The 23,978-nt window shown below is 37.3% G+C and overlaps 1 protein-coding gene across 5 annotated transcripts in view; it reads right to left on the reverse strand.

The window, feature by feature from the left end:
* PALS2 (protein associated with LIN7 2, MAGUK p55 family member) overlaps positions 1-23,978 on the reverse strand; it is a 79,650-nt gene that overhangs the window by 35,750 nt on the left and 19,922 nt on the right. For all 5 annotated transcript variants that reach the window (XM_080932460.1, XM_080932459.1, XM_080932463.1 and 2 more), the window contains exons 2-3: positions 12,466-12,584; positions 2,931-3,083 (exon numbers count right to left, since the gene is read on the reverse strand). In XM_080932460.1, the coding sequence (XP_080788586.1) occupies positions 2,931-3,083; positions 12,466-12,582 (270 nt within the window). In that variant the 5' untranslated portion in view covers positions 12,583-12,584. The remainder of the gene's footprint in view (positions 1-2,930; positions 3,084-12,465; positions 12,585-23,978) is intronic.

Genomic DNA, 23,978 nt, shown 5'->3' on the forward strand with positions numbered 1-23,978 from the left:
AATATATTCAGGTTTTCAGATTTAAAGAGACTGGTAGAATTTAGTCACATTTTAATTTTAAAGTGTCATGCTCACTGGAAACCAAACCTGGGTTTCCAAACCAGGTAGAGGGGGTAACAAATTTCCTATCAGCAGGGTCAGCATCCTCTTCAGTCTTTACCCTATCTATAAGATACCCCCCAAAAATGAGTAATAAAGACTCTAATTTATATTATGCTATTAGTAATATAATTTACTTTGGACATGTACAAAACATAAAAATACCTAAGAGAAAATAAATATCAGCAACTTCTATCACTAGTAGGAATTTGCTTCTTACCAATTAAGGTTTGAATCTATAAAAGACAGACTAAACTAAGGGAAAAAGAACCAGAAACGGTCCCGATATCCATTTCACTTTCTGTTCATTATGTGTATGCTATTATGGATGATTCTGAGGTAGCTGTCAGGCATTTCATTTTTTAATAGTAAATGTTTTAGAAATTCCTTGTCTTAAAGGACTTCAGTTTTAATTGAATACTTGCAATAACATTAAGTTAAAAGTTTCTGAGTATGCAGAATACACGTTCAAACATGGCAAATCAAAATAGAAGAGGATAGCAAGATCAACACAGTCAAGAAACAAACAATCTGGGTTTCAGCTTAATTGGCAATTTCTGTTAATTTCATAAAATCATTTACAAGATACTGGAAAATAAACGTAAAAACTGTGTTAGAAAGATGACAGAGAAGTCAAGGGCTTGACCCCAAGCTCAAGACCTGTGTAAGAGTCCTCGTGTGTGTATAAAGAGTGGTGCACCCTGTGTGAGAGTCCTCGTGTGTGTATAAAGAGTGGTGCACCCTGTGTGAGAGTCCTCGTGTGTGTATAAAGAGTGGTGCACCCTGTGTGAGAGTCCTCGTGTGTGTATAAAGAGTGGTGCACTAAGAGGAGGAAGGGAGGGTAGGAGGGAGGGGAGGGAAGAGGAAGGGGAGTAACTGAAGAAAACATACATCAGACTTTGACCATAAAACTTTGCATATATGTACACAGGTGAAACATACATGCAAACACACATACATACACACATAAAAAATTCAAAAAGGAAAAAACTTAGAAATCTCTATAAGAGGTTTTCCTAAAAATATTGGAAGCTATTAAAAGCTCTAACCTGGGCTTCTATTTTGAGGCACAGTTTTCTGCTCCTGTGACTACATGAAACACTATTAATATAATTTTATCTCTCTGGTCAAGAATTTTCAGGAGCTCCAGATTTGTACACAAAAAGACTGGCTAAAGTTAGGCTAGTTTGAATGCTGGGAGGAGTAACTATTATAGAAAATTCAAACTCCACATTTAGAGAAAAAAAAACCCAACCCACCCAGGTGCATAAAGCTATTTAGCAAAGAAAAGGACTACAAGGTGAAGAATAGCACTCCTCATTTTGCTACCTTTTCCAGTAGGAAAGTCACAGGGTAGAAGGCCAGTGTAAGATAAACTCTGGGTTCACAGAACAACGCCAGCTCATATGTAAGATGAGACCATTTGAAAAATGTTATTTTGCAATCTCTAATGAAAATATTGATTTAGACAAGGCTTATTAATTTGTGTTTAAGTACAGCAGTAGTTCTCAACTTTCCTAATGCTATGACCCTTTAATATACAGCTCCTGTCATGGTGACCTATGAAGTCATACTTCATAACTGTAATTTTGCTAGTGTTATGAATCATAATGTAAATGTACCCCCCCCATGGTCATAGAAGAACCCTGAAAGGGTCATTAAACCTCAAAAGGGATTGAGACCCAAAGGTTGAGAACCACTGATCTAGCGGTAAGCAGCTGTAAGAAAGCTAACACTAGTACAATGTTAGCCTGCTATGGTGACACATGATTATAATGCTTGCACTGTGGAGGCTGAGGTAGGGAGAAGGGTGAAAGGGGTCAGCATGTGCTATGTAACCAGACCTATCCCAACAAAGAAACAAGTAACACCTTCCCCGCAGAACAAAACATAACATAAAACTAACAATACTCTAAATTACCTCCCACCTGAGGGGATTTCAAAGGAAGGAAAGACTGCCTCAGCCTGCAATCAAAGTAACAATTTCAGTACCAACACTGGTAGGAAATCAGGTATTCTACATCTTCTGAGACTCATCTTGCTTCATCATTTAAGATGCACTCAAGTTCAAAGTCGTGTGTTTGAGAAGAGAGTCATTAGTTCTTTAATCAGAACTTCCAAAAGTAAATAACCCATCATAAAATCAACCAGATAAAACCAGGAAGTAGGACACTAAGCTTAGTGTCTTCAGCTGAGCACCACCACATTCAGGATGGTGATGGGAATCCCACATGGACTGTTAATTCCTATGTATATCCTGGCCCCAAGGTTTCCCAGTGCCCTCAAGATAAAAGTCAAATACTTCACAGTGCCTTACATAAGTTCCATTACTTAGCCTCTCATAACATGGCTTAAAAAAAAAAATCAAAAGTGTTATTATCTAATTTTGAAGACAAAAGACTGCAGGAAAAACAGTCGACACTTTCTTTTTCTGTGCTGCCAAATCTTTTTCTTCCTATGACCTCCATATATCTGCTATGGTGTATGCCCCTCACCCAATACTAAAGAAATAAAAGGCAAACAAAGAAAGCAAGGCAGTGACATCATCAGAGTGAGGAGAATGTTTCCTAGGGTGTGGTCTGATGGTGAGTCAGGGCTAACTGATAATGCAAAGGAAAAGCCAAAGTTCTTTCTGTGGCAAATACCATATATTTCTGTACTGTATACAACCATCTATGTGTGTTTACATTCCTTTAACCTCAGGATATTAGAATACCTGAGCCAGAACTTAACAGGTCTCTAAAGCAGACCCTATATAGCACTGAATGACGTCAATGTGGAAGTGAGCCTCTCAAGGAGGAAGCGATGGGAAGAGGACGTGGAGAGGTTACCTGAAAGTGAGGCTCCTTGAGTATACCAACCAGTTCTGCCACGTTTTCATCCACACTTATCAGAGGAGTGATATCTTCAAGAATTTCATTCACTAATTCCAAGTTATTGTCACTGACAGCTTCTAATTTTGAATCCTCAAGTCTCTCGTGAGCCTAAAAAGATGAGAGAGAATTAAAGTAATATTGCCAATGTGTTTTGTTCTAGTTGATATTACACGGCTTTATAATTTCTTAGTTTTAAAAGATAATACTTAGAGGGTAGGCAAGGTGGTTACTTCAGGTAAAAGTACCGGTTGCTAAGCCTGACAACTTAAGTTTTATCATTGGGATCAACATAGCGGGAGAAAACCGACTCCTAAAAAGTACCCTCTGACCACCACAAAAGCACTAGAGCATGTTCACATGTCCACAGAAATATAAAAAAATGTTTAATTTAATAAAGCCATATTTAATATTTTAATCACAGGCAATAAATGGAATTTATAAAAATACCATAAATTATGATGATTTTGGTCTCTAAACACTGAAATACTCTTTATAATTACTGCTTTAAAACAATGAACAGGACAGATGTTACATAAAGATCATGTGATATCCTCTAGTCACCAACTAGGTGTCAAATAGAGACTTGAATTCTGCATAGTGTTATGTTTTAGTAAAGCAAATGATAAAGTATAAAAAAGAATAAAAATATAATCATTATGCATGTTAATATTTTTAATGACTTAAAAGAGGAAGTAAATCAGGTACATGTCTTTAATTAAAGTTCTAGGAAATCTGGGAGAGCAGTTCGGTTGTTTGAAGCCAGTGCCTGGACTACAAAGAGGTTCCATCTTGAAAACAAAATTTAGTCATACAGATAGACACACACACCAAACAAAAACAAAAACAAAAAGCATGGCGCAGGAGATATAGAACCCTGAAGCTACTGTTTTCCATGTTTAAGAGTCTAGGCTAGGGATACAGCACAGTGGTAATATCCTTTCTTAATGCATATTGGGTTTAATATCTAGCAATGAAAAATTAAATAAAACACCAATTCAGATAAGGAAGTTCTTGAGCAGGTCTGAGATTTCATACTTTGGTTAGGATAGCCCCCTCAATGTATGTACCTTAACAAAACAAAACAAAACAAAGAAAAGCCCACAGAATATCCCTTGCATTCCTTGACTTACTGCACTGACTAGAACCCTCCAGTACAGTACCCTGAACAGGAAGGTGCCACTGCTTTGCTGGATCTCAGTGGGCAGCGTCTAGTCTCACCAACAGATAGGATGGAGTTGGATTAACTTTCTACATAAGACACAAAATTAAGGAGCTTCCAATCACATGCAAAAATGTCTAATTTTATGTAACTAAACATTAAAACACTTCTCATTAAGAATCAGCAATGTCATGACACAAAATCTAGAGTCAAGATACAAGCCTTTTACTGGTAAAAGGCGAATTTCTCTTTATATAAAGGCCTTTTACAAACTAACTGACCAGCTAATTAAAAATATAAACAAAAAAAAATTTACAGGAAGGGAAATTAAAACTTCTAAAGAAATGAAGAGACATAATTACTTGCATAAGAGAAGTACAAAAAACTATACAAAAATATTTCTTCTCTTCTCAGCATTCCTGGTACTAGACCAAGCTAGTGAGCACATGGGGAACAGGCATTCTTGCACATTTCATAGTCAAAAAATGCATGTGAGCAAACTGTAGGATTTAATCACCTACTACAAAATTAAAGGATTTTTCTGAAAATTTGCCTTAAAGATATATAAATATGAGACACAGAAGGATTATATATAATAGCATAATTTATGACACAAAGGTCATATAAACAATCTACCAGACACCTGACATAGAAAAATTCTATGGTATATTCACCCAGAGAAACATGACATTAACTTTACCCAGAATCCAGGTGTCTTGAGGTTGTGACACAGAATCATACACAACAGAGGCCCCCAACTCCACCCTATCTGTTGGTGAGACTAGACGCTGCCCACTGAGATCCAGCAAAGCAGTGGCACCTTCCTGTTCAGGGTACTGTACTGGAGGGTTCTAGTCAGTGCAGTAAGTCAAGGAATGCAAGATATTCAGAATGGAGGGGAAATAAAAAAGAACCAAAGCTATTTTTATTCACATGTCATGGTCTCATATTTAGAAAATCCCAAGGGGGTCCAGTAAAAACTATTAAACCAACAAGTTTAGCAAGGCTTCAGATTAGATCACCTTTTATATATTAGGAAGGAAATCTAAAAATGAAATTTAAGAAAACATTCATAATAGCACCAAAAAAACATTTAAATACATTTCAAAAAACACAGAAAATTTATAAATCTATAAAACATTGTTTAAAAAAACTAAAGGATTGAAACAAATATATATAAATCAGATTACAAGTTTTCACATCATTAGATGGTGTATTACTTAAGATTAACTCATGCTGTGAGGAAATACCATGACCAAAAGCAATTTGTAGAGGAAAGGGGTTGTTTTGAATATACACCCCGAGTCATGGTTTGCTCCCCAGTTAATAAAGAAGGCAGGTCTATGGTGTACAGCTGAATTAAGGAGGCAGGGTAACAATCTGCAGGGGAACACTTTCATTGAGGAGTATCCTGAGTTAAAGGTATAGTGGCACTTCTTCACACATATCAACATCTCACTTGGATGTTACACAATTTTATAATCCTAGCCCTCTCTAGGGAGATGGGAAATGGAAACTAGAAATCTCTTTATGCTGATGGAACAGTTAGCCTGGCATGTAAGAAAATTGGATTTTAAAAGAGAGAGTGTATATGCCACAAGCCTAGTTCTATTCCCAGGACCAATAATCCTCTTTGTCCAGGAACCACCTGTCCTGGTGTGGTTTGCATCAAAACACATAAATATTCATGTGCATTCATACATCTAAATGTTTAGTCCTAGTTAGAGCAACTGTTTTGATAGGATTAGAGGAGGTATGGCCTTGCTGGAAGAGGTGCATTACTGTGAGTGAACTTTGAGGTTTGAAAAGTCCATGCCATTCTCAGCTCACACACACACACACACACACAAACACACACACACACACACACACACACACACACACTCTTTCTCTCTCCCCCCTCCCTCTCTCTGCCTGTTTGTGAATCAGATGTAAGCTCTCAGGCTGCTGCTCCAGTATATCTGCCTGCCTGCCACCATGATCTCTGCCAAGATGGCCACGGATTTACCCTGTAACTGTAAATCCCAATCTACTCTCTCTTCTGTAGGTTGCCTTGGTCATGATGTCTTCAAGGCAACAGGAAATGAACTAGAGACATGGGTAAGTCCCGTCTTCCCTTCCTCATCCCCCAACTTTCCTACCCAACCACCTACAGCCATCTCTACACCCAGAGTCCTACTTACTGTGGCTTTCAAACCTGCTTTCTTCGAGAGCCACCTCTGATTGAAGGACAACTCCTTTCCTCTCCAATCCTTCCTTTGCCTGCTGCCATATCTGCAGTTACAGGACTAGCTCTAATCCTGTACTTTGGGAGCCATCTTTTCATGGTCCAATTAAACAGCTCATCCAAAGCTTAACTTGGCCTAGTTCAGGTCAGGCATCTCCAGCACTGCTCCAATTTAAGGATGGTGAGATTATTACAACTAACACATAACCAAAGAAAGAAGTCCACAATCCCAGGTCAAATAAAGAATAAAAACAAATAACAACAACAACAAAAAAAAAAAATCAAGACAAGGGCTGGAGAGATGGCTCAGCGGTTAAGAGCACTGGCTGCTCTTCCAGAGGTCCTGAGTTCAATTCCCAGAAACCACATGGTGGCTCACAACCATCAGTAATGGGATCTGATGCCCTCTTCTGGTGTATCTAAAGATAGCTAGCTATAGAGTACTCATAAATAAAACAAATAATTTTTTAAAAAATCCCAAAAACAAGAGAGAATTCCCTCAAACTTGTTAGTCCTTTAATACCAAAATAAACAAAACAAACGAAACTTTATGAAATAAAGTAACATGATGACCACAATTAACAAATACATTTCAAAAATAACTTTACATATCATCTATAGAAAATTCAGCTTTAAAGACAAGGTACCATTTAAAAGTGAACAGACAGAAAAACTTATTTCAAGCAAATGGAATCAAGAAGCAAGCATTGTCATCCTAATACCTGACAAAATAAGATTTCAAACTAAAACTAAACAGGAGGAAAAAAAAAAAAAAAAAACGGGTACTAGATCCTAATCAAGGGATCATTACATAAGAAAATACCACAATGCCTAACATACATGCAACAAACACTAGCAACCCAGATTTCATAAAGAGCACACTAATGTAACTGAAGACAGAGGTTAACATAAACTCAATAATCTTAGGTCATTCCAACATCACACTTTCTCCAGGAGATAGGTCTTTGAATAAAAAATAAAGAGGAACCTTAGAATTAAACACCTGATATCAAGTGAACCCAACAGCAATCTACAGAATGTTCCACCTAAATTCCAAAGAATAGACAATCTACTCAGAAGCACATGGAAGCTCTGAAATAGACCATGTGCTGGGGCATCAAACAAACCTTAACAAACACTGAAAAATGAAAGTAATTCCACATATCTTATCTAACCATTATGGAATAAAGCTTACAATGAACAGCACACAAAACTGCAGTGAGTATATATATACACTGCTGGAGATGAAGTGTCTCACTACTGAATGAGGAATGGTTCAAAGTTGAAATCAAGAAGGAAATCAAAAACCAAGCCCAAACTCAGCATATTGTAAGAAATAATAAAAATTAAAGCAGAAATTAATTAAATAGAAATAAAGAAAACAAAGAGTCAATTAATTCAAGATCTGATTCTCTGAGAAAATAATCATGACCAATAAAGACCCTGCCCTAACTAACCAAAACAGAGGAAGAAATGATCTAAATTAACAAAATCAGCAATCAACAGGGACTCATTACAACATTTACCCAAGAAACATATATAGTATTATATGGGAATACTCTAAAAACCTGTACTCCATTAAGTTGAAAAGTCTGTTTTTAAAAAGTGGAATTTCTTGATTTATCCAAAATACCAAAGTTAAACCAGACAGAACCTGTAACAAAGGATCATCTCAATAGAATCAGAAAAGGCCTTTGGCAAAGTCCAAGATGCTTTAATGGTAAAACGTCTTAGAGAGTAGGGCTGGAGGAAACATGTCTCAACATAATAAAATCTATATCCCACAAACCTTCAGCAGACATTATTCCCACTCCTTTTCAATATACAGTGCCCGAAGCAACAGCCAGGGCAAAAAAGGTAAGAAAAGGAAATTAAAGGGTTACAAATATCAAAGTAAAAAGCTAAATTATCCTATTTGCATATGAATGACTCTGTACATAACAATTCTACCAGAAAACTTCTGGCAACAACTAACAATTTCATCAGTGTGTCAGGGTAAAAGTAAACTTATAAAAACCAGTAGCTTTTCTACACCAAAACAAACACACTGAAGAGGAGATCATAGATACACTCCCATTAACAATCTCAGCAAAACCAATAAAACACCTAGGAATAAGGCTAACTGGGAAGGTTAAATGGCCCATATAATGTAAGCTTCAAATCTCTGAAGAAAGACACTAGAAAATGGAAAGAGAACCAATGCTCATGGAATGGTCAAATTAATGTTGTGAAAATAACCATTCCCCTGGATCTGGATTTATAGATGTTGTGAGCCACCATCTGTATGCCTGGAATCAATCCTAGGTCTTCTAGAAGAGCAGTCCGTGCGTGCTCTTAACAGCTGAGTCATCTCTCCAGCCTTGGATCATACATTCTTCACTATCCTCGAAACCATGTCTGTGGCTGTGATGTGTGCCCTCCCTCTCCACTCACTCAGGCAGTAATTTGTATGTAGCTGGAGGCATACTGACTTTATCAATATACCATCCTACACTGTATTATTTTTCTTCATCTTTGTACAGCACATTTTTATTGTCACATCTGTATATTTTGTGTTACACTTGCTCATTTGGGTCGTGCTATTCTCTAACACAGGCCTTTTAAGTTCTGCTTTGTGGCACATGTTTCGTCATGCATGTTCATCTCTGCACTCAGTGTGATTCTTTCCTTCACTCACTGTTCTTTACTAGCTGTCCTTATTCGTTTATTGTCAGTGTGACACAAACTAGAGTTTGCTCCTTAGAGGAAGGAACCTCAACTGCAAAAAATGCCTCCATAAGAGACCAGGAGGCAAGCTCGTGGGGCATGTCCTCGACTGATGACTGATATGGGGCTAGCCCACACTGGGTGGGACTAGCACTTGGCGAGTGGTCCTGGGTTAGGAAAGCAGGCTGAGAACCCAGCAGAACAAACCAGGAAAGCAGTCCCCACGGCCTGCTTCAGCTCTCACCTCCAGGTTCTGCTCCTGACTTCATTCAGGAATGGACTGTGGCCTCAGTATAAGATGAAACAAACCCTTTCCTCCCCGGTCAGTTTTGGCCAGTGTTTTATTATTGCAATAGAAACCCCAACTAAGGCATGGTATTTGATTTCTATTTGGAGATTTTTCTGCAGATGACTTTGACTTTGGTTTTCCAAGTGTGGGCAGTACACCTAAGTCTCTCTCTACTCTGCAGCCATCACACTCACACTCACAGGTGTGCAGTGTGGTATATGACAGCATGGCTTCTTAAAGGCACACCTTATGTTTATTCACCAACAATCCTTTTCCTTTGTCATTCTGTCAAGAGAACTTTCTCTAAAACATTTTTTAAACTAAATGAAGATTAATTTTCTTGGTCTGGAAAAAATATTTTATTTACTATTTACAGGCTGTTTTTCTGAAAATTAATCAAGGTTGCTGATGTTTCCCTTTTGTTACCTGAAAAGGTAATCTCAAATATTAATTAGAAACTTCAGAATTCTTGTTTTACTATTACCCAGTTTTTATTACAGTCTTTCTTCTCTCTCATCTATTTGCTTTAATTTTTTTCCTTTGCATTTAAGTTTCAAGACTTAGAAATGTTTTCTTATTTCTCACCTAGCCCTTTGAATCTGTCAGTTTCTATCACTCAATGAATAAACAAGGACAGAACTACTCCAAGGTATGTCTGAGAAGGTGTATTATAGGTATGAGGGAAAACGGCCACAGGTACATGGAAGGGTCCAGACTGAACCGGGCTATGAGAGGAGGGGTTGGAATAGGGATAGAGAGGAAGAGAGAGCAAGGACAAGAGGGAACCAGCAGCCATGAGAGGTAGGAGACCAGGAGACAAAGAGGACAAGAGGCCATGTAGCCAAAATGGCTGAGTTATATAGAGAAGAGAAGCAGGCAGAAGAGAAGGAATGCTCAGGGGCTGCAAAGGCTTAGGGTAGGTGGCAAGGTATGCCAGCCGGAATGACTGTAACACAAACCTGCAATGCTGAGAGATGCTGGGACAACCTGGTAGCCAGAATCCATCTTGCTGTGTTCAACAGTAACCAGTTTATCCTCGGTTTCTTTGAGACTTAACATTCACCTATTTTCAAGTATTGTTAGCACATTTAAAATCATTTCTACCTTCTCCCTGTCCTTGTCTGGGATGAAAAGTACACATATTAGAGCTTGTGTGCATCTCACATCTCTGTTCTGTATTTTGATTTGACTTTCTATGAGTTTTACCTGGGATTTTTCTGTTCATCTATTTTCAAATTTGCCAATTCTCTCCTTCTGTATCTAGTCTTCTAATACTTAAATCTATCAAATGAGATAATTTCAAATATTGTATTTGAATGTTAAAATGTCAATTAGATTTGCTTTTCCTTTCAATTTCCTACTTGTTATGATAGTACCAGATTGCTGTAACTTACCTACTTAGAAGTTCCCTCCTCACTTGGCAATTCTTTATGTTGTAGGAGTATTTACCACTACTTTTTTATTTACTAAGAATATGCTAGAATGTTGGATATTATTCTCTTCTTTCATCTTTTGTGTACCTATACTGTGTGTGAAAGAGAAAAAAAACAAGAGAGAGATACCCACTGCTATAGAGCAAGTATAGAAGCCACCTAGGGTACCAGTCCTGGCCTTTCACCTTATTTGAAAGAGTCTCTGGTTTTTGCTGATTCTTATGCCAGGATTATAGACTAATAAGGTTTGAGGAATCACATCTTTGCTGCCTATCCACAGAAGCACTGGGATCAAACACACACACACAGTACACACACACAGTACACACACAAACACTATCCAAACACAGACACACACTGACACCCACCACACAAATGCACATATAGACACGCCCCCCCCACAGAGACAGACAGAGATAGATAGACAGACAGACAGACACACACACACAGAGAGAGAAAGAGAGAGAGAGAGAGAGAGAGAGAGAGAGAGAGAGAGAGAGAGAGAGAGAGAGAGAGAGAGAGAGAGACTCACACACTTAAATTCAGGTTCTCATACTGGCACAGCACTGCACCCTCTTGAGTTATCTGCCCAGTCTTTATTTTTAATCAAAGAGAATACAGTTGCTCCTTATCTGTTCCAAAGTAAACTAACAATTTCAATAGCTAAGAGTAATGATCTGGTGATCCTTTGAAAGCTCATCATAGGTGACACAAACCAACCCATTTTTCACTCATAGAAGTTAGACAAGGTTAGACTACCTGTTCTAACCCTTATCTCTGTCATTTACTCTAGTGTAAGTTAAAGACCTTTGGAAACTACAAGCATGCTATAAAAGGTCTTATGCATTATTAAAAGTTTTAAATCCACCTAAAAGCCTTAAACATGAGATCAGGGACAATAAAAAGTAGCAATGGACAGCATGAGATTAAGAAAAGAGTAAAAGAACTGCTGTCCCAACAGGAGCCCAAGGCACACCCTTTATAGACTAGGCTCAAATAGCCCCTACTTAACTCCAACAACACAGGCTGTACCTCAACACAGTAAAGCACAGGGCAGGTTGGAATGTTGAAGTACATACTCTCCTGTGTATCATCAGAAGTCTTAAAACACAAAAAGGGATGAAAAAGAAAGCAAAAACAAGCAAACCCACAGAGGTGAGACCAGCATTCTGGCAGTGCAAAGCGGAAAGGAGAAGGCAGATCATACAGGAGAGTGGCTGGGGGGCATCAGAATAGCTTTCTGGACGTAAAAACCACCCAGAGCAACTCTGGGCATGGGCCAGCAGGTATGAAACAGGCAATAAATACACAGAAGCAAATACTATCAAGAAATTGTAAGTGAAAGTAAACAAAACCACAAATATGGTTGTAAAAAGGTGCATATTAAATGAGTTAGTAGTGAGTTTGCTCCAGAACTGATTAAGAAAATACATTTAAAATATCAGGGTTATGAAAAAAAATCTAAACTTTAAGGTACTGGGACAAAAGCTAAAATCCATTTGTCTCTACAGGAAGAATAAAAAGGCAGTAAACCTTATCTTTGTCTAACATGTGACAAGTGTCCTTTGCTAACTATGCAGAAAAGTATATCAACTAAATTCCAAAATGGTGACCACTAAAAAGATTTCCATAAAAGCATTTCTCAAAGTCATTCAGTAATCTTAAAAATAATATACCTTAGCAAGTGATTTCACAATAGGATTCTCCATAATTCCCTTCAGAAAAATTAGGTCTATTTCTTCTGCTCCTGTAGATGAGGGCAGCTCTGTAAGGTTTTCCAAAACTTGCTGCATTTCTGATGAGATAAAAAAACAGATAAGAAATTAGTGAATACATAAGTAACAGACTACTCAAATAGAAATCAGGTGATTACATTGCAATTAAAATATGCCAACTAATAGCTACTTCATTATGAGAATTTCCAAAGTGACTATACATCAGAGCAATAGAGAAAAATCAATACTTTCCTTAAATAGTAGTAATAGCCACTTAAACATAAAGTAAGATGTTCAGATATGAGAAAATCATCAAATTATACTATATAAGTCATTTCAGATATATTGAGGGAGATTTTGTAATAAGAATCACTAATATAAAAAAGATGACAATACTTTTCAAATTATTAAGAAAGGAATGAAACGTAGATATTCCAATAGGATTTAAGTTATAAAATTTACTAAAATAGAAAATGTAGAAAACTAAAAATATATGGGGTTTCTTGAGCTGTCAACCAAAAAAAAAAAAAAAAGCCACTAGAAAGTATGTAACACCATTACAGCAACATAAAAATATTCAAACTAATATTCCCAAATGACATTCAATACACAAAAGATGACAGAACATAGATTGATTGCTTAGCTTTACTTACTTATCTATTCCTTTCAAGATTCCTATTAGAACACCAGCTAAGTTTATGAGTTCAAAAGGAGGAGGAGGCAGAGAAGAGGAGGAGGATGGGGAGAAAGAGAACAAGGAGGAGAAAGAGAAAGGAGGAAACAAGGCTAGGGAGAAAGCATGAGACTAACATAAACACATACAAGCTTACAAGGTTGAAGCAGAAACTTAAGACAAAAGAATAAGCCAATTCCACCCCTCAATTATTTCAGGATCTATCCAGTCTTTCTCTTCTACCTGGCAATTAGTCCCAGCTAAGTTATATCTTGACCAGACTATCACTGCAGCCTATTATTTATAACTGTTAGCTTCCTCTTCCTGCCATGAATGCCTGAGACAAGCTGCTTAAAAGAGAAAATGGTTATTTTGCTCACAGTTTTGAAGTTTTCATATCAGACTGATTGACCCATTGCTTTGGGCCAGTAATGGCACACCACAGCAGAAGCCCATGACACAGCAGAGCTGTTTACTTCATAGCCAGGAAAAGAGAGAAAGAGACCAAGGTACCAGAACTGTTGAGAGCATGCCCTCAACAAAAATCTTCTATGCGGCCCTACTTCTTAAAGGTTTTGCCACCTCCCAACAATAACATGTGTTGGGAACTTTTAGGAGGGGCATTCCATCCAAACTATTGCAATGACCCATAAGGAAGTAATTTAAATATAAATTTTAAGGCTTTTAAGCCTTTTAATACATTGCTGTATTCAATCTACACCAACCTTTGTAGCTTTAACCATCCAACCCTTCCTTAGCCTTGAGACAAATCCTCTCCTCTTTACCACCATTTATATAAGACAACCTTGACCACCTCTGCACAGCTAATTCACACTCATCTTTCAGCAAATTTTCAACCTCACTGGCTACTTCAATTAGAATTATTTCCCCCACCCCGTGTGTTGTGTTACACAGTACTTTGTAATTTGGCCAAACACATATAATATTGTGATTTTATTCAAAACAGTTTCCTGTCAAATTCTGAAAAGTGGGTAAATCATACCTGTCTTGCTCCTAGCTGAATCCTAAAGGATTAGGATGCAGTTTGGTATATTGGTATATCAAAGATTCTCAATAATGTATTTTTTCAGTAAAAAAAACCTTCAGTATTTCAATGTATCTTAACAACCATAGTTTTCAAACTAAGTATTTACTTCCATGAATTATTTTACTAGGTTCTGAGAGAAGTGGTGTGTTTAACTGTTTAAACTACTGAAGTAGAATAGTTTTTACTATTTTCTACTGTTGTACTTCTAAGCATTCTAGAACACCATGTAAAACAACTTTAATAAAATGAATGGTACTTAATCACCTATATTCTTTTCTAAAAGTTTCACAGCAGAATGGTCTTACAGAAGTGGTTCTGCTCAATTTTAGAACTATAAGTAATCAAGTAAACTACTCTAAGTATTCAATTAGGACTAGATTCCAACTTAATATTTAAGTTTCTTAACAATCTAATGCTATGTTCACACCCATTAATTCAACAAACTGAATTTCCCAAATGAAAATGACAGCATATACATTAAATCAAGATGTTGAAATTATTTATTTGCATTTTAAACATTAAATAACCACATACTTGATACTTGTTGCCTAATGTATAAAATCCATGAAATGCCATATAAAAATCTCAGTACTTATTTGGAAAAAGCATCCAAAAATCATTTAGATTATTTTCATGTGCTTGTAATAAATAGAGCAGCAAAAATTCTTTTATGAAATACAATTCCAAGAATAACAAAAAGAACCCAATTGGGACATTTTCTTAAGATCAAATTTTTGAAAGATTGTTGATCAGGGTTAGGTAGGTCAAAGGTCCTGCATATGTAACAAAAGAATGCTGTGCTCTGGTTCCCTACCAGGGACCTTGGGCTTGACAGTTTCCAGGTAGAGTTGTGATCAAATGTCCCAGATGCTGAGGTGTGAAGTAAGTGTTTTGCTTACTCTTGAGCTCCCTTAAACTTTCTCTGATCTCCTCCCTGGCTTGTTTTCTGCTTCCCTATCTGAGGAATATATAAAGAGCTGACATACTAATAAACTTGCTGCCTTGGATCATTAGCCCTTGTAGCTCTCCTGACCCTAGTTTTTAACTGCCTTTTTTTCACCCCCTGTCCTCCCACCCTGAGTCCCAAACATAAAACCAGAAACTGCTGAGATACAGTCACAAAATATTGGTTAAGTCAATGAAAAGACAAACAACATTTCATAAAATGAAAATATACTGAGAAGATCCTAGCTCTCAGTGAGATTCTCATTTGATTATACTGTGACTGTATCCTGGTACTTACTTTTATAATAGATCTTCCCACATATGCCCTCACTCTTCTCTCTTTACACTATTTATTGCATTGGTTACAGAACCGTTAAATGACAACCATTAACACCATCCACACAACAAGCTCTTATTTCCCCAACTCTTCTCTCGTTTTTGTTTCTAGCTTTTCATGTTTATTTAAACTTCTGCCATGAACATAAACTGTTTGTCTGCCAAGTAAATAATGAAAGACTAATACTGCTATATGTTTAGCATCAGAAGACATTACTAAGTTCTTCAAAGTGTTCATAATGCATTCAGATCTATACTACAAATATGCTACCCACTGGCCAGTGCAGGACACTAGTGGTCTACCAGTGCTTCAGTGCACTGCATCTTATAAAGTGTATGATCCACTTAAAGGATTTCTTCCAGATCCCCCTTTCTAAACCTCAAGCAAAAAGGTTGAGCTTCATTCATTCCATTGTGACATATATTTCCTACAACCAGACTCATGTTCAAGAAGTGAGACAACACAGAAAAATAAATTTAATGAGCTTTTGCCCCCATCCTCTTCTCCAAATCAAGACGAAAGACCCTTCTTTTCTTTGGAGTTTTGAGATTTAGGAATTGTATAACCATGTCAACACCATTGCTAAAGGTTTCCTGAGGACTGGAGAACAAGAGATCACCAAAAGGTGGTGGCGAGGAAGGAGGATGAGAATGTGAAGAAGTGGAGGAGGAAGGGAAGATGGATGGATAGAAGCAGGGAGAAAAGGACACTTAGAGGGAGATTCTTGCACTGCTGCTGAGGATTAGAACAAATGCCATTTAGTTGCTTTTGCAAAGCTATGACCAAAGTCCCTGGGGCCAATAGTTTAAAGGGAAGGGTTAATTTATTCATGGTAAGAGGGCCCATGGTTACATTTGTCTTCATGGTAGACAGAAAATAAGAGACTGGTAGGACCCAAGACCAGGTACCACCTTCAAAAGCAGGCCCCTAGTGACCTACTTCCTCTAGCTAGGTTCAACCTCCTAAAAATTATACTAAATTTTTATAACTACCACCAACAGAGGAGCAAGCTTTCAAAAACATGAGCCCAAGGAAGAGCCACAGCATTCTATTCTTGACTATCCATCTCAAATACAAAATGTATTTAGTTCATCGCCAAGAGTCCCTCAAAGTTTCGACAATTCAAACCATGCTAAAAGGTCTGTCTGAAGTCTCTTGAGACTCAAGACAAATTCTGAACTGTGAGTTTGCAAAAAGGGAGAGTGGGGGAAGACCTGGGAATGATCAGACCAAAGAAGACCAAAGTTCAGCAGGCAGACTCTTCCTGGAATCTATGTGCTGTGACAGGCCCAGCCTCTACGGCTTCACCTGCTTGCAGTCCACACCGCCTCTCTTCTGGCTGGTGCCACTTGTTATCTGAGGCTTTTGCCAGAAGTTCCATGTTTCAGCATCTAAAACATCTTGAGACCTCCACTACAGCTTAAGCATCATCTCTACAACCTCACGCACTGCCCTCTCTGGGCTCCCTATAGGATTCCAACTTTACTACACCGTCCGACCTCCCAGGTCTTTCTTTGAAGTCTGGATGGAAGCCTCCTGTAACTTTTGCAGTCTGCACTGAGTAAACCAGCATCAAGTGAACAATGTCAAGGTCTGTTGCCAGCCTGTGCAGTAGCTGGGTGCCTCTGGACAAGACCTACATCAGGTTTGCAATGCCTGGGCAGCTAAACCCACAAGAGCAACTCCCCAGGTAACCCTGTAGGAACACTCAGAGCTTTCCCCTCGACTTTTAAAATGAGTTTGAAACCTTCACACCCTGATCCTTCAAGGGGTAGGATCTGGCCAATTCCTAATAAGTCGCAAGGCTTTTCCCACAAATTGTCCAATTGTTTAACATCCTTTTCAGCTAGTTGCTTAAGAAATAATGACTTCCTTAGCCAAAACTTTACAATGGCTTTTCTGCCAAACCTGAAAGTTTTTCTGATCTTCGAGTTGTGCTTCTTGCTTCAATTCTCACTATAAAGTCAGCAAAAGAAGCCAGAAATCACCATGCAACATACTACTACTTTGTCCTGACATTTCCTCCAAATTTTAATTGGTCTATCACTTTAAATCCTACTTCAAAGTTTTAGAACATGGATGAAACACAAAGTATTTGATTCAGCACGCAATATGAATGGGTTCTAACCCAATGCTTGATAGTGTCCCCAATACTGTAATCTTATGAAGTAGCCTTTCTTATCTGTTTCTATCTGCACTCTGGCTTCTGAGCTCTACCCAGAATTGCCTTCCAGATTACGGCATTATAGACAATCTCTAAACTCTGACTTTCTCCCATAAAACAGTTTTAGGAATAAGACACTACACAATGACACCTACCTTCCCTGGTACTAACTTCCTATTTAAGTTATCTCGAAAAATGTAGCTGTGAGTGAATGAATAAGGGAACGGTCCCTGAAAGAAACCGCTGATTTGGTCTTAAAGTTGCCGAGGACTCAGTCTGTTGGCTTTGTTACTTTGGCCTTAAAGTAAGCGCAACACCAAGGCAAAGAAGCGTGTTTGTCTCATGGCAGAAAGAATATGGAGGCACTCAGGACTGAAGAGCAGGCTTCAAAGACATGCCCTCCAATGACCTATATCCTCCAACCACACTCTACCTCCAGCACCTCCCAAAACAGTGCCTCCTAATGAAGACCATTGCTTCAACACGGGACCCTGTGAGGGACAGTTAAAATCCTATCAATCCCTTCCCTGTTTTTCAAGTCAGAGTTGAAGTATTTTTCTCAGGCATTTCAATGTTGATTACCTGGCTTGGTTGTGGGCTGTTCTGAGATCAGGGATGGAATACTAACCCCACCTCCACACAAAGGTGAACAGCTCAAAGGTGAACTAGAACAGTCAGCACTGATTTAGTGCCGTTCTAGTTATCTGTGTCTGCAAAGCTGTGCCACAGGTTCTGTCCTGATTGTATAGGTTGCTCACTATGGGAAAGACAGAGTCTGCTGTGTTTATTTTAGAGGAGCCCACACTGAGTTCCTTAACCAAACACGAGTGCTACACTTCCTCAAATACCTTTTCTGGCCATTTTTTCCATCACTGAAATTTCTACCCCATGTCAAACTGGAATGTTAACACACTGTTTCATGGATTTCTGAAAGTCTTTTAGCCACTTTTTCTTCTTTACAGGAATAAAGGCATTTTATTGATCTTCATATTTATTGTCTCCCCACACTGACTACTGAGCCTAATCAATGCACCTGCCATTTCAGATATAGTACTTTCCCGATCTAAACTTTACATTTGGTACTTCTAGCCTCTCTTTGTTGAGTCTTTACTTTCTTCCAGTACATTAAAACAGCCAGTTTAATGCTCCTTTCATACCTAACACCAGGCCTATTAATCTCTACCGACTGTTTTGCAGATGTCATTTGGATTATTTTAGGTTACTGTCCGTCTGCACTCATCATCATGGCTGTTCTGCGGGAGCACAGAACCCTTAATATATTATAGCAACTGACATTTAGCTTATTTCCCAGTAATCTGTCTTAACCTGAAAAATCTAAACTCTTCAATAGGATACAGGCAGCACATGTCTTAGTCTAGTTTAGGCTCCCTTGGGACTATGCAGAGGTCTCTGCAGCTTAATGATTAGCCAATGACGTGGACAAAGGTTATACTCATACACCTTGAGCCTGTATGTGTGTATGTAGGTTCAGAAATCCAAGTCCCTTAGCTTTCACTTTTGTCAAACCTTCTTGGGTCTCCCTATGTAGAAAGCATACCTCAGGTCTCCTTTCTATGATTTATCAGTTAAATTTCTGTTCACAAGAAACAAATCTCTAATCTTAAGCAAACAAAGCAATTGGTTTTCTCTGTATTTCCCATCAAATCCACCACTTTCAGTAGCAAAGTAATAGGTTTTTGTGTTTCTCATAACTCCTTCCTAGAGTGTATTAAAGCCACCCCAACTTACAGGTAGCTGTATATGACATAACTCAAATCTATTATAATAATTGTTTTCCCAGCTTAAGCTGCTATAACAAAGTACAGGAACCTCCTTCTCCATGGGGTGTACATTACAAGATGCCTACCATATGTTCAAAATGAGATAGTACACATCTATGATGGAGCTTATACATTATGAAGCTATAAGTTCTACAATTACACATTCATACTGAAGGTTATAAATTAGGCACAGTAACAGACTGAGAGTGATTAAGAACACAACAATCATAGCAATAAAATATCACCTATCATTTGGCTCTGCTATTATTTTCAGATGGCAGTTGATCCCAAGTAGCTGAAACCACAGAATATACAACTGTGATAAAAGGGAGCACCAATGACATGAGGGCTCCCGTGTGGTTTAGTGGAGGCACTGTTTTGAAGTTGCAGACTGCTGATTTCTCACTGCTTTCATAGTATACAATGAGGTTGAAAGCAGTCCTGGGTCGCTTTCATAAAGGTATTAATTAATTAATTAATTAATTCAGGAAGCTTCATACCCATAGGGCTCATTTCCTTAGAACACCACGTTTGGGTTAGGATTTCAACAGCTGAGCTACAGACCGTCATATTTTGTCCATAATAATGATTACTAAATGAAGCCACGATCCAAACTGAATCCATATACTGAAATAAGATTTCCTATTTTTCAAACTGTTTTCAATAAAAATACCTGAACAAAGAGAAAGGATGGTTTTCCATCACTTACTACAGTACCCTCTCTATTTGTGGTTTTAGTTTGCTATAGTCAACCATGCTTAAGATATCAAATGGAAAATGCTCAGGGAAAAACTGCCTTTAAAATAAAACTGACACTTTTTGCATTGAGTACTGAATCCTTGCACCATTTTGTTCAGTTCTATTAGAGACACACATGATGTGTTTGTTTACTGTACCCGACTATCTATCTATCTATCTATCTATCTATCTATCTATCTATCTATCTATCTAATCTATCTATCTATCTGTATGTACACACACACACACACACACACACACACACTTCCTAGAATACGGATGCACATGTACACACACACAATCAGACTAAATATGTATGTGTTCAATCCTTCTTTAATGTAATAATGGTCCCAAATGGCAGGAAAAATGATAGACGTACGAAGGAAAAGCTATGAAGTATTTTGCATGAAAAAGTGATCATTTTGGTTTCCCAAAGCAAGCAAAGCTTTCTGTGATAAGGTTGCTAAGATCTATGGTAAGAACAAATTGCCACAAAGAGGGTAAACAAAGAAATATGTAATAGTTTCCTGAAAATAATTACAAAAGTAACAATTACAATGCATGATAAATGCTTAGGATGGAAAAGCATTAAATTTGTACATATAGGGGTTTGTTGTTGTTGTTGTTTATTCTTTTGAAATCAGTATATAAAAGGTTCTAGAACTTGAGGTCTGGGCATCTACCAGGGGCTTAGAATGAAACTAGATGGATAAGGGGCACTACCGTATCAGTTTCCTGAAGATTCTGTTTCCCTCATTACATCTCTCAAAGAACAAGAGTTTACACTCTTATTGGGAATCATAGAGTTTCTTACATAGCACAGATAATCAACAAATTATTAGCCAATAGGTACATGATACCACAAAAGATTATTAGTATTTACTATGCATTATATTTTCTTTTAATTACAAGCTTATAGCTTGTAATAAAAAATTATTGAAATTGAAAACTTGAAAGTAAATTATTGGATAACCAACTGACACATATCAAAGCTAGAATATAATGTTTCTTTGGGATTAGTCTGAGTTCACAATCGTATCAGCATTTGCAAGAAGCTAGAGAGAACTCTTCAAAGATGCCTTTACCCAAAGTATAATAAAGAGTTTGCTAGTAGAAACTCAATTTTTGATTGAATTGGACAAATTGAATGTATCAAATTTTTCCCAGCCTAAAATTCTCTAAAATTCATGTACTAGGTAGAAAAGCACTGTGGCAGAAACATAGAAACTTGAGGACCTGACTTGTGGGCATTTAAAGAAGATGTAGTTCTAGAGAGAAAGAAAGAACATAAAGTGGGGGAGGAAACAAGAGCCTGGGCATTTTCTAGAACTGAGAATTCTGAAGCTGCTGAAAAGGATGCAACACCTAGCAAAACAGACTCAAACTAATATACTTGTGACATTTCTGGGCACAGGGACAAAACAGAGGGGGAGAAGAGACGTTCATGCCAAGATTTAAGAACCAGAATTGCTCGCTGACCACATCTAAAGATGATGAATAATCCCTTTAAAAGTTTACAGATAAAAATTCTTTGCCTTATCAAGTGTTAAGACCGTTATATAATTTTATGACTTGCTGGTATTTCACAAATTCAACCTACCACAAGTGTTTACTAAAATTATAAAAAGTCATACTGCCACTCTGAGCAAGAGACAAAGAACAAAAGAGAAAGATATGTAATCCAGGCCCTAAAAGCTCAGCTCAGAAGGTAAGGGTAATAATGTCCAAGAAAGGACAACCAGGCCCAGAGAACTTAAAGTGTGTACTGGCCAAGTAAAAGGCTCAGAAGGGAGAGATTCAAGAAAATAAAGTTGACAGGTTTAAATAAGTATCTTAAAAGTTGATGGAGAAAATAAGCAAGGATTTCAATGTTGAACAGTAGTTAAGTAGTGTATATGGAAAACTAAGCAAATTATTAATGCCAAGAAAGTTAAAACACAGGAAAGGAAAATGCTAACTATAGTTTATGAATAGTGTTTATCAATATATTAATATATATGTATTTAAAAGCATATATAGGATATACTATATAAGTGTATATATTAGTGTATATATATTATTTAGTGTGTATATATGCATATGCTAATAACTATCAATCTGAGCACAATTCCCAGAACAGTGCTCTGGGGTGGCAGTGGACACTGGGCATAAAGAATGATGAAGGCAGAATGGAAAAGGGCAAAGGTCATCTCACATAATGATCAGAATTTTTTAAAAGCCAGGCATCAGGAATGTAAACCAGTCCATTTACCTGATATAGAAATAAAACCCAAGGACTCTGCTTTAAAAAGAAAGGTTCAAATTCAGCAAAAATAGAAGTTGAGGAGCAGGATTATTTTTGATTTATATGTGTACTAACAGTTTTAAGTTAAAAGCTAAAAACAACAACAACAACAATAACAAGAATCAAAAACTGTGCAACTATCTTGTGTAAACAACAACCAGTTTAACTGCAATCAACTTCTGGAATTAGTTGTTGATCTGATGATGTAGCCTAGTGGCAGAGGTTACATGCCAACAGTCTAAAACAGCAAAGATGACAAAAAGTAACTCTTTTAAAGAAAACCTAAAGACAAAGTTATCTTTATTTCCTATTTCATTAAAGTACTCCTTAGGTTATAGCATGAAGTATATTTTAGTAAAACATTCAATTAAAAATGTAACATGTAAAATATATTTTAAAACCCATGCAATAAGGAATATTTCCAACTTTAAAAATATATGACCATTCTCAACATTTGTAAATATAAAATTTACAAGTAGAAAAATTTTACTCCACTTTTTTTCATTTAAGCCCTCAGAAAACTATTTGTGCTTACAGCCACATTATCTAGTGCCGACCTATAACTCACACACACTAGCAATATCATCTAATAAGGAACTGTATCTCAGAAATCACTGCCTACAATCAAATGCAATTCACAGTTGGTATATTATGCTATACTAAAATGACAGATTTTATAAGATAGCAGAATAAGCCCATAAACTTAAGAACATTTTACTCTGGCCTCAATGCATACTTTTGCTTATACCACTCCCTAAAAACAGCACTGCAAGGGTAAATATGAATTACTCCAGTAAACACTGTGAAACAAATTCTTTTCCCCAAGTTCCCATGCTACTTAACCACCTCTGCTGAGCCCAAATGCTCAGTAAGAACTATGGTCAGAATGCTGAGAATCCTCATGTGAACATCACAACAGTTAAATATCCAAACAAACACTTTTATTCTTATGTCTCCAGGTGAAATCTCATATAAAATAATAGCTTCACTAAATATTTAACAAGGTCTGAAAATTTAAGGAGTCCAAGAGTTCTTAAGTTGGCAAAAACTCAGATTATATCAGATTCAAAATAAGCAGATTCTTTTAGGTTTTAATATCACATTTACCTGGAAGAGCCTCTGGTTGTCAGAACTTAAGGAGTGTGTAATCTATTGAGAGCACTTCGAGCACACTGACAAGTCAACCACAGAGCATGCTCTTTCCTGTTGCACACTTCCCTATGCAGTCAACTGCATGTCCTTGCCAGACTGCATTTCTAGAAGTAACAAACTGTACGGAGTGTCATCCTTTCAAAGATACTTAAACGTAAAGTAAAAATACAAATGTGTGTCTTTCATACATTTTAAAAGCTTACATATAGTTTTTCAAATACTGTAGACATTCCACAGGTTTGTTTCTAAAGTGGCATTCTGTTTTAGCAAAGCTTCCTCCGATAACATGGGCTTATAAGACAGCAGCTTACACTGACTAGGACACATGCCAAGAGCCTGCCTGCACACACAT

This window comes from Micromys minutus, assembly GCF_963924665.1.
Source record: "Micromys minutus genome assembly, chromosome: 18".
NCBI classification, from domain to species: Eukaryota; Metazoa; Chordata; class Mammalia; order Rodentia; family Muridae; genus Micromys; species Micromys minutus.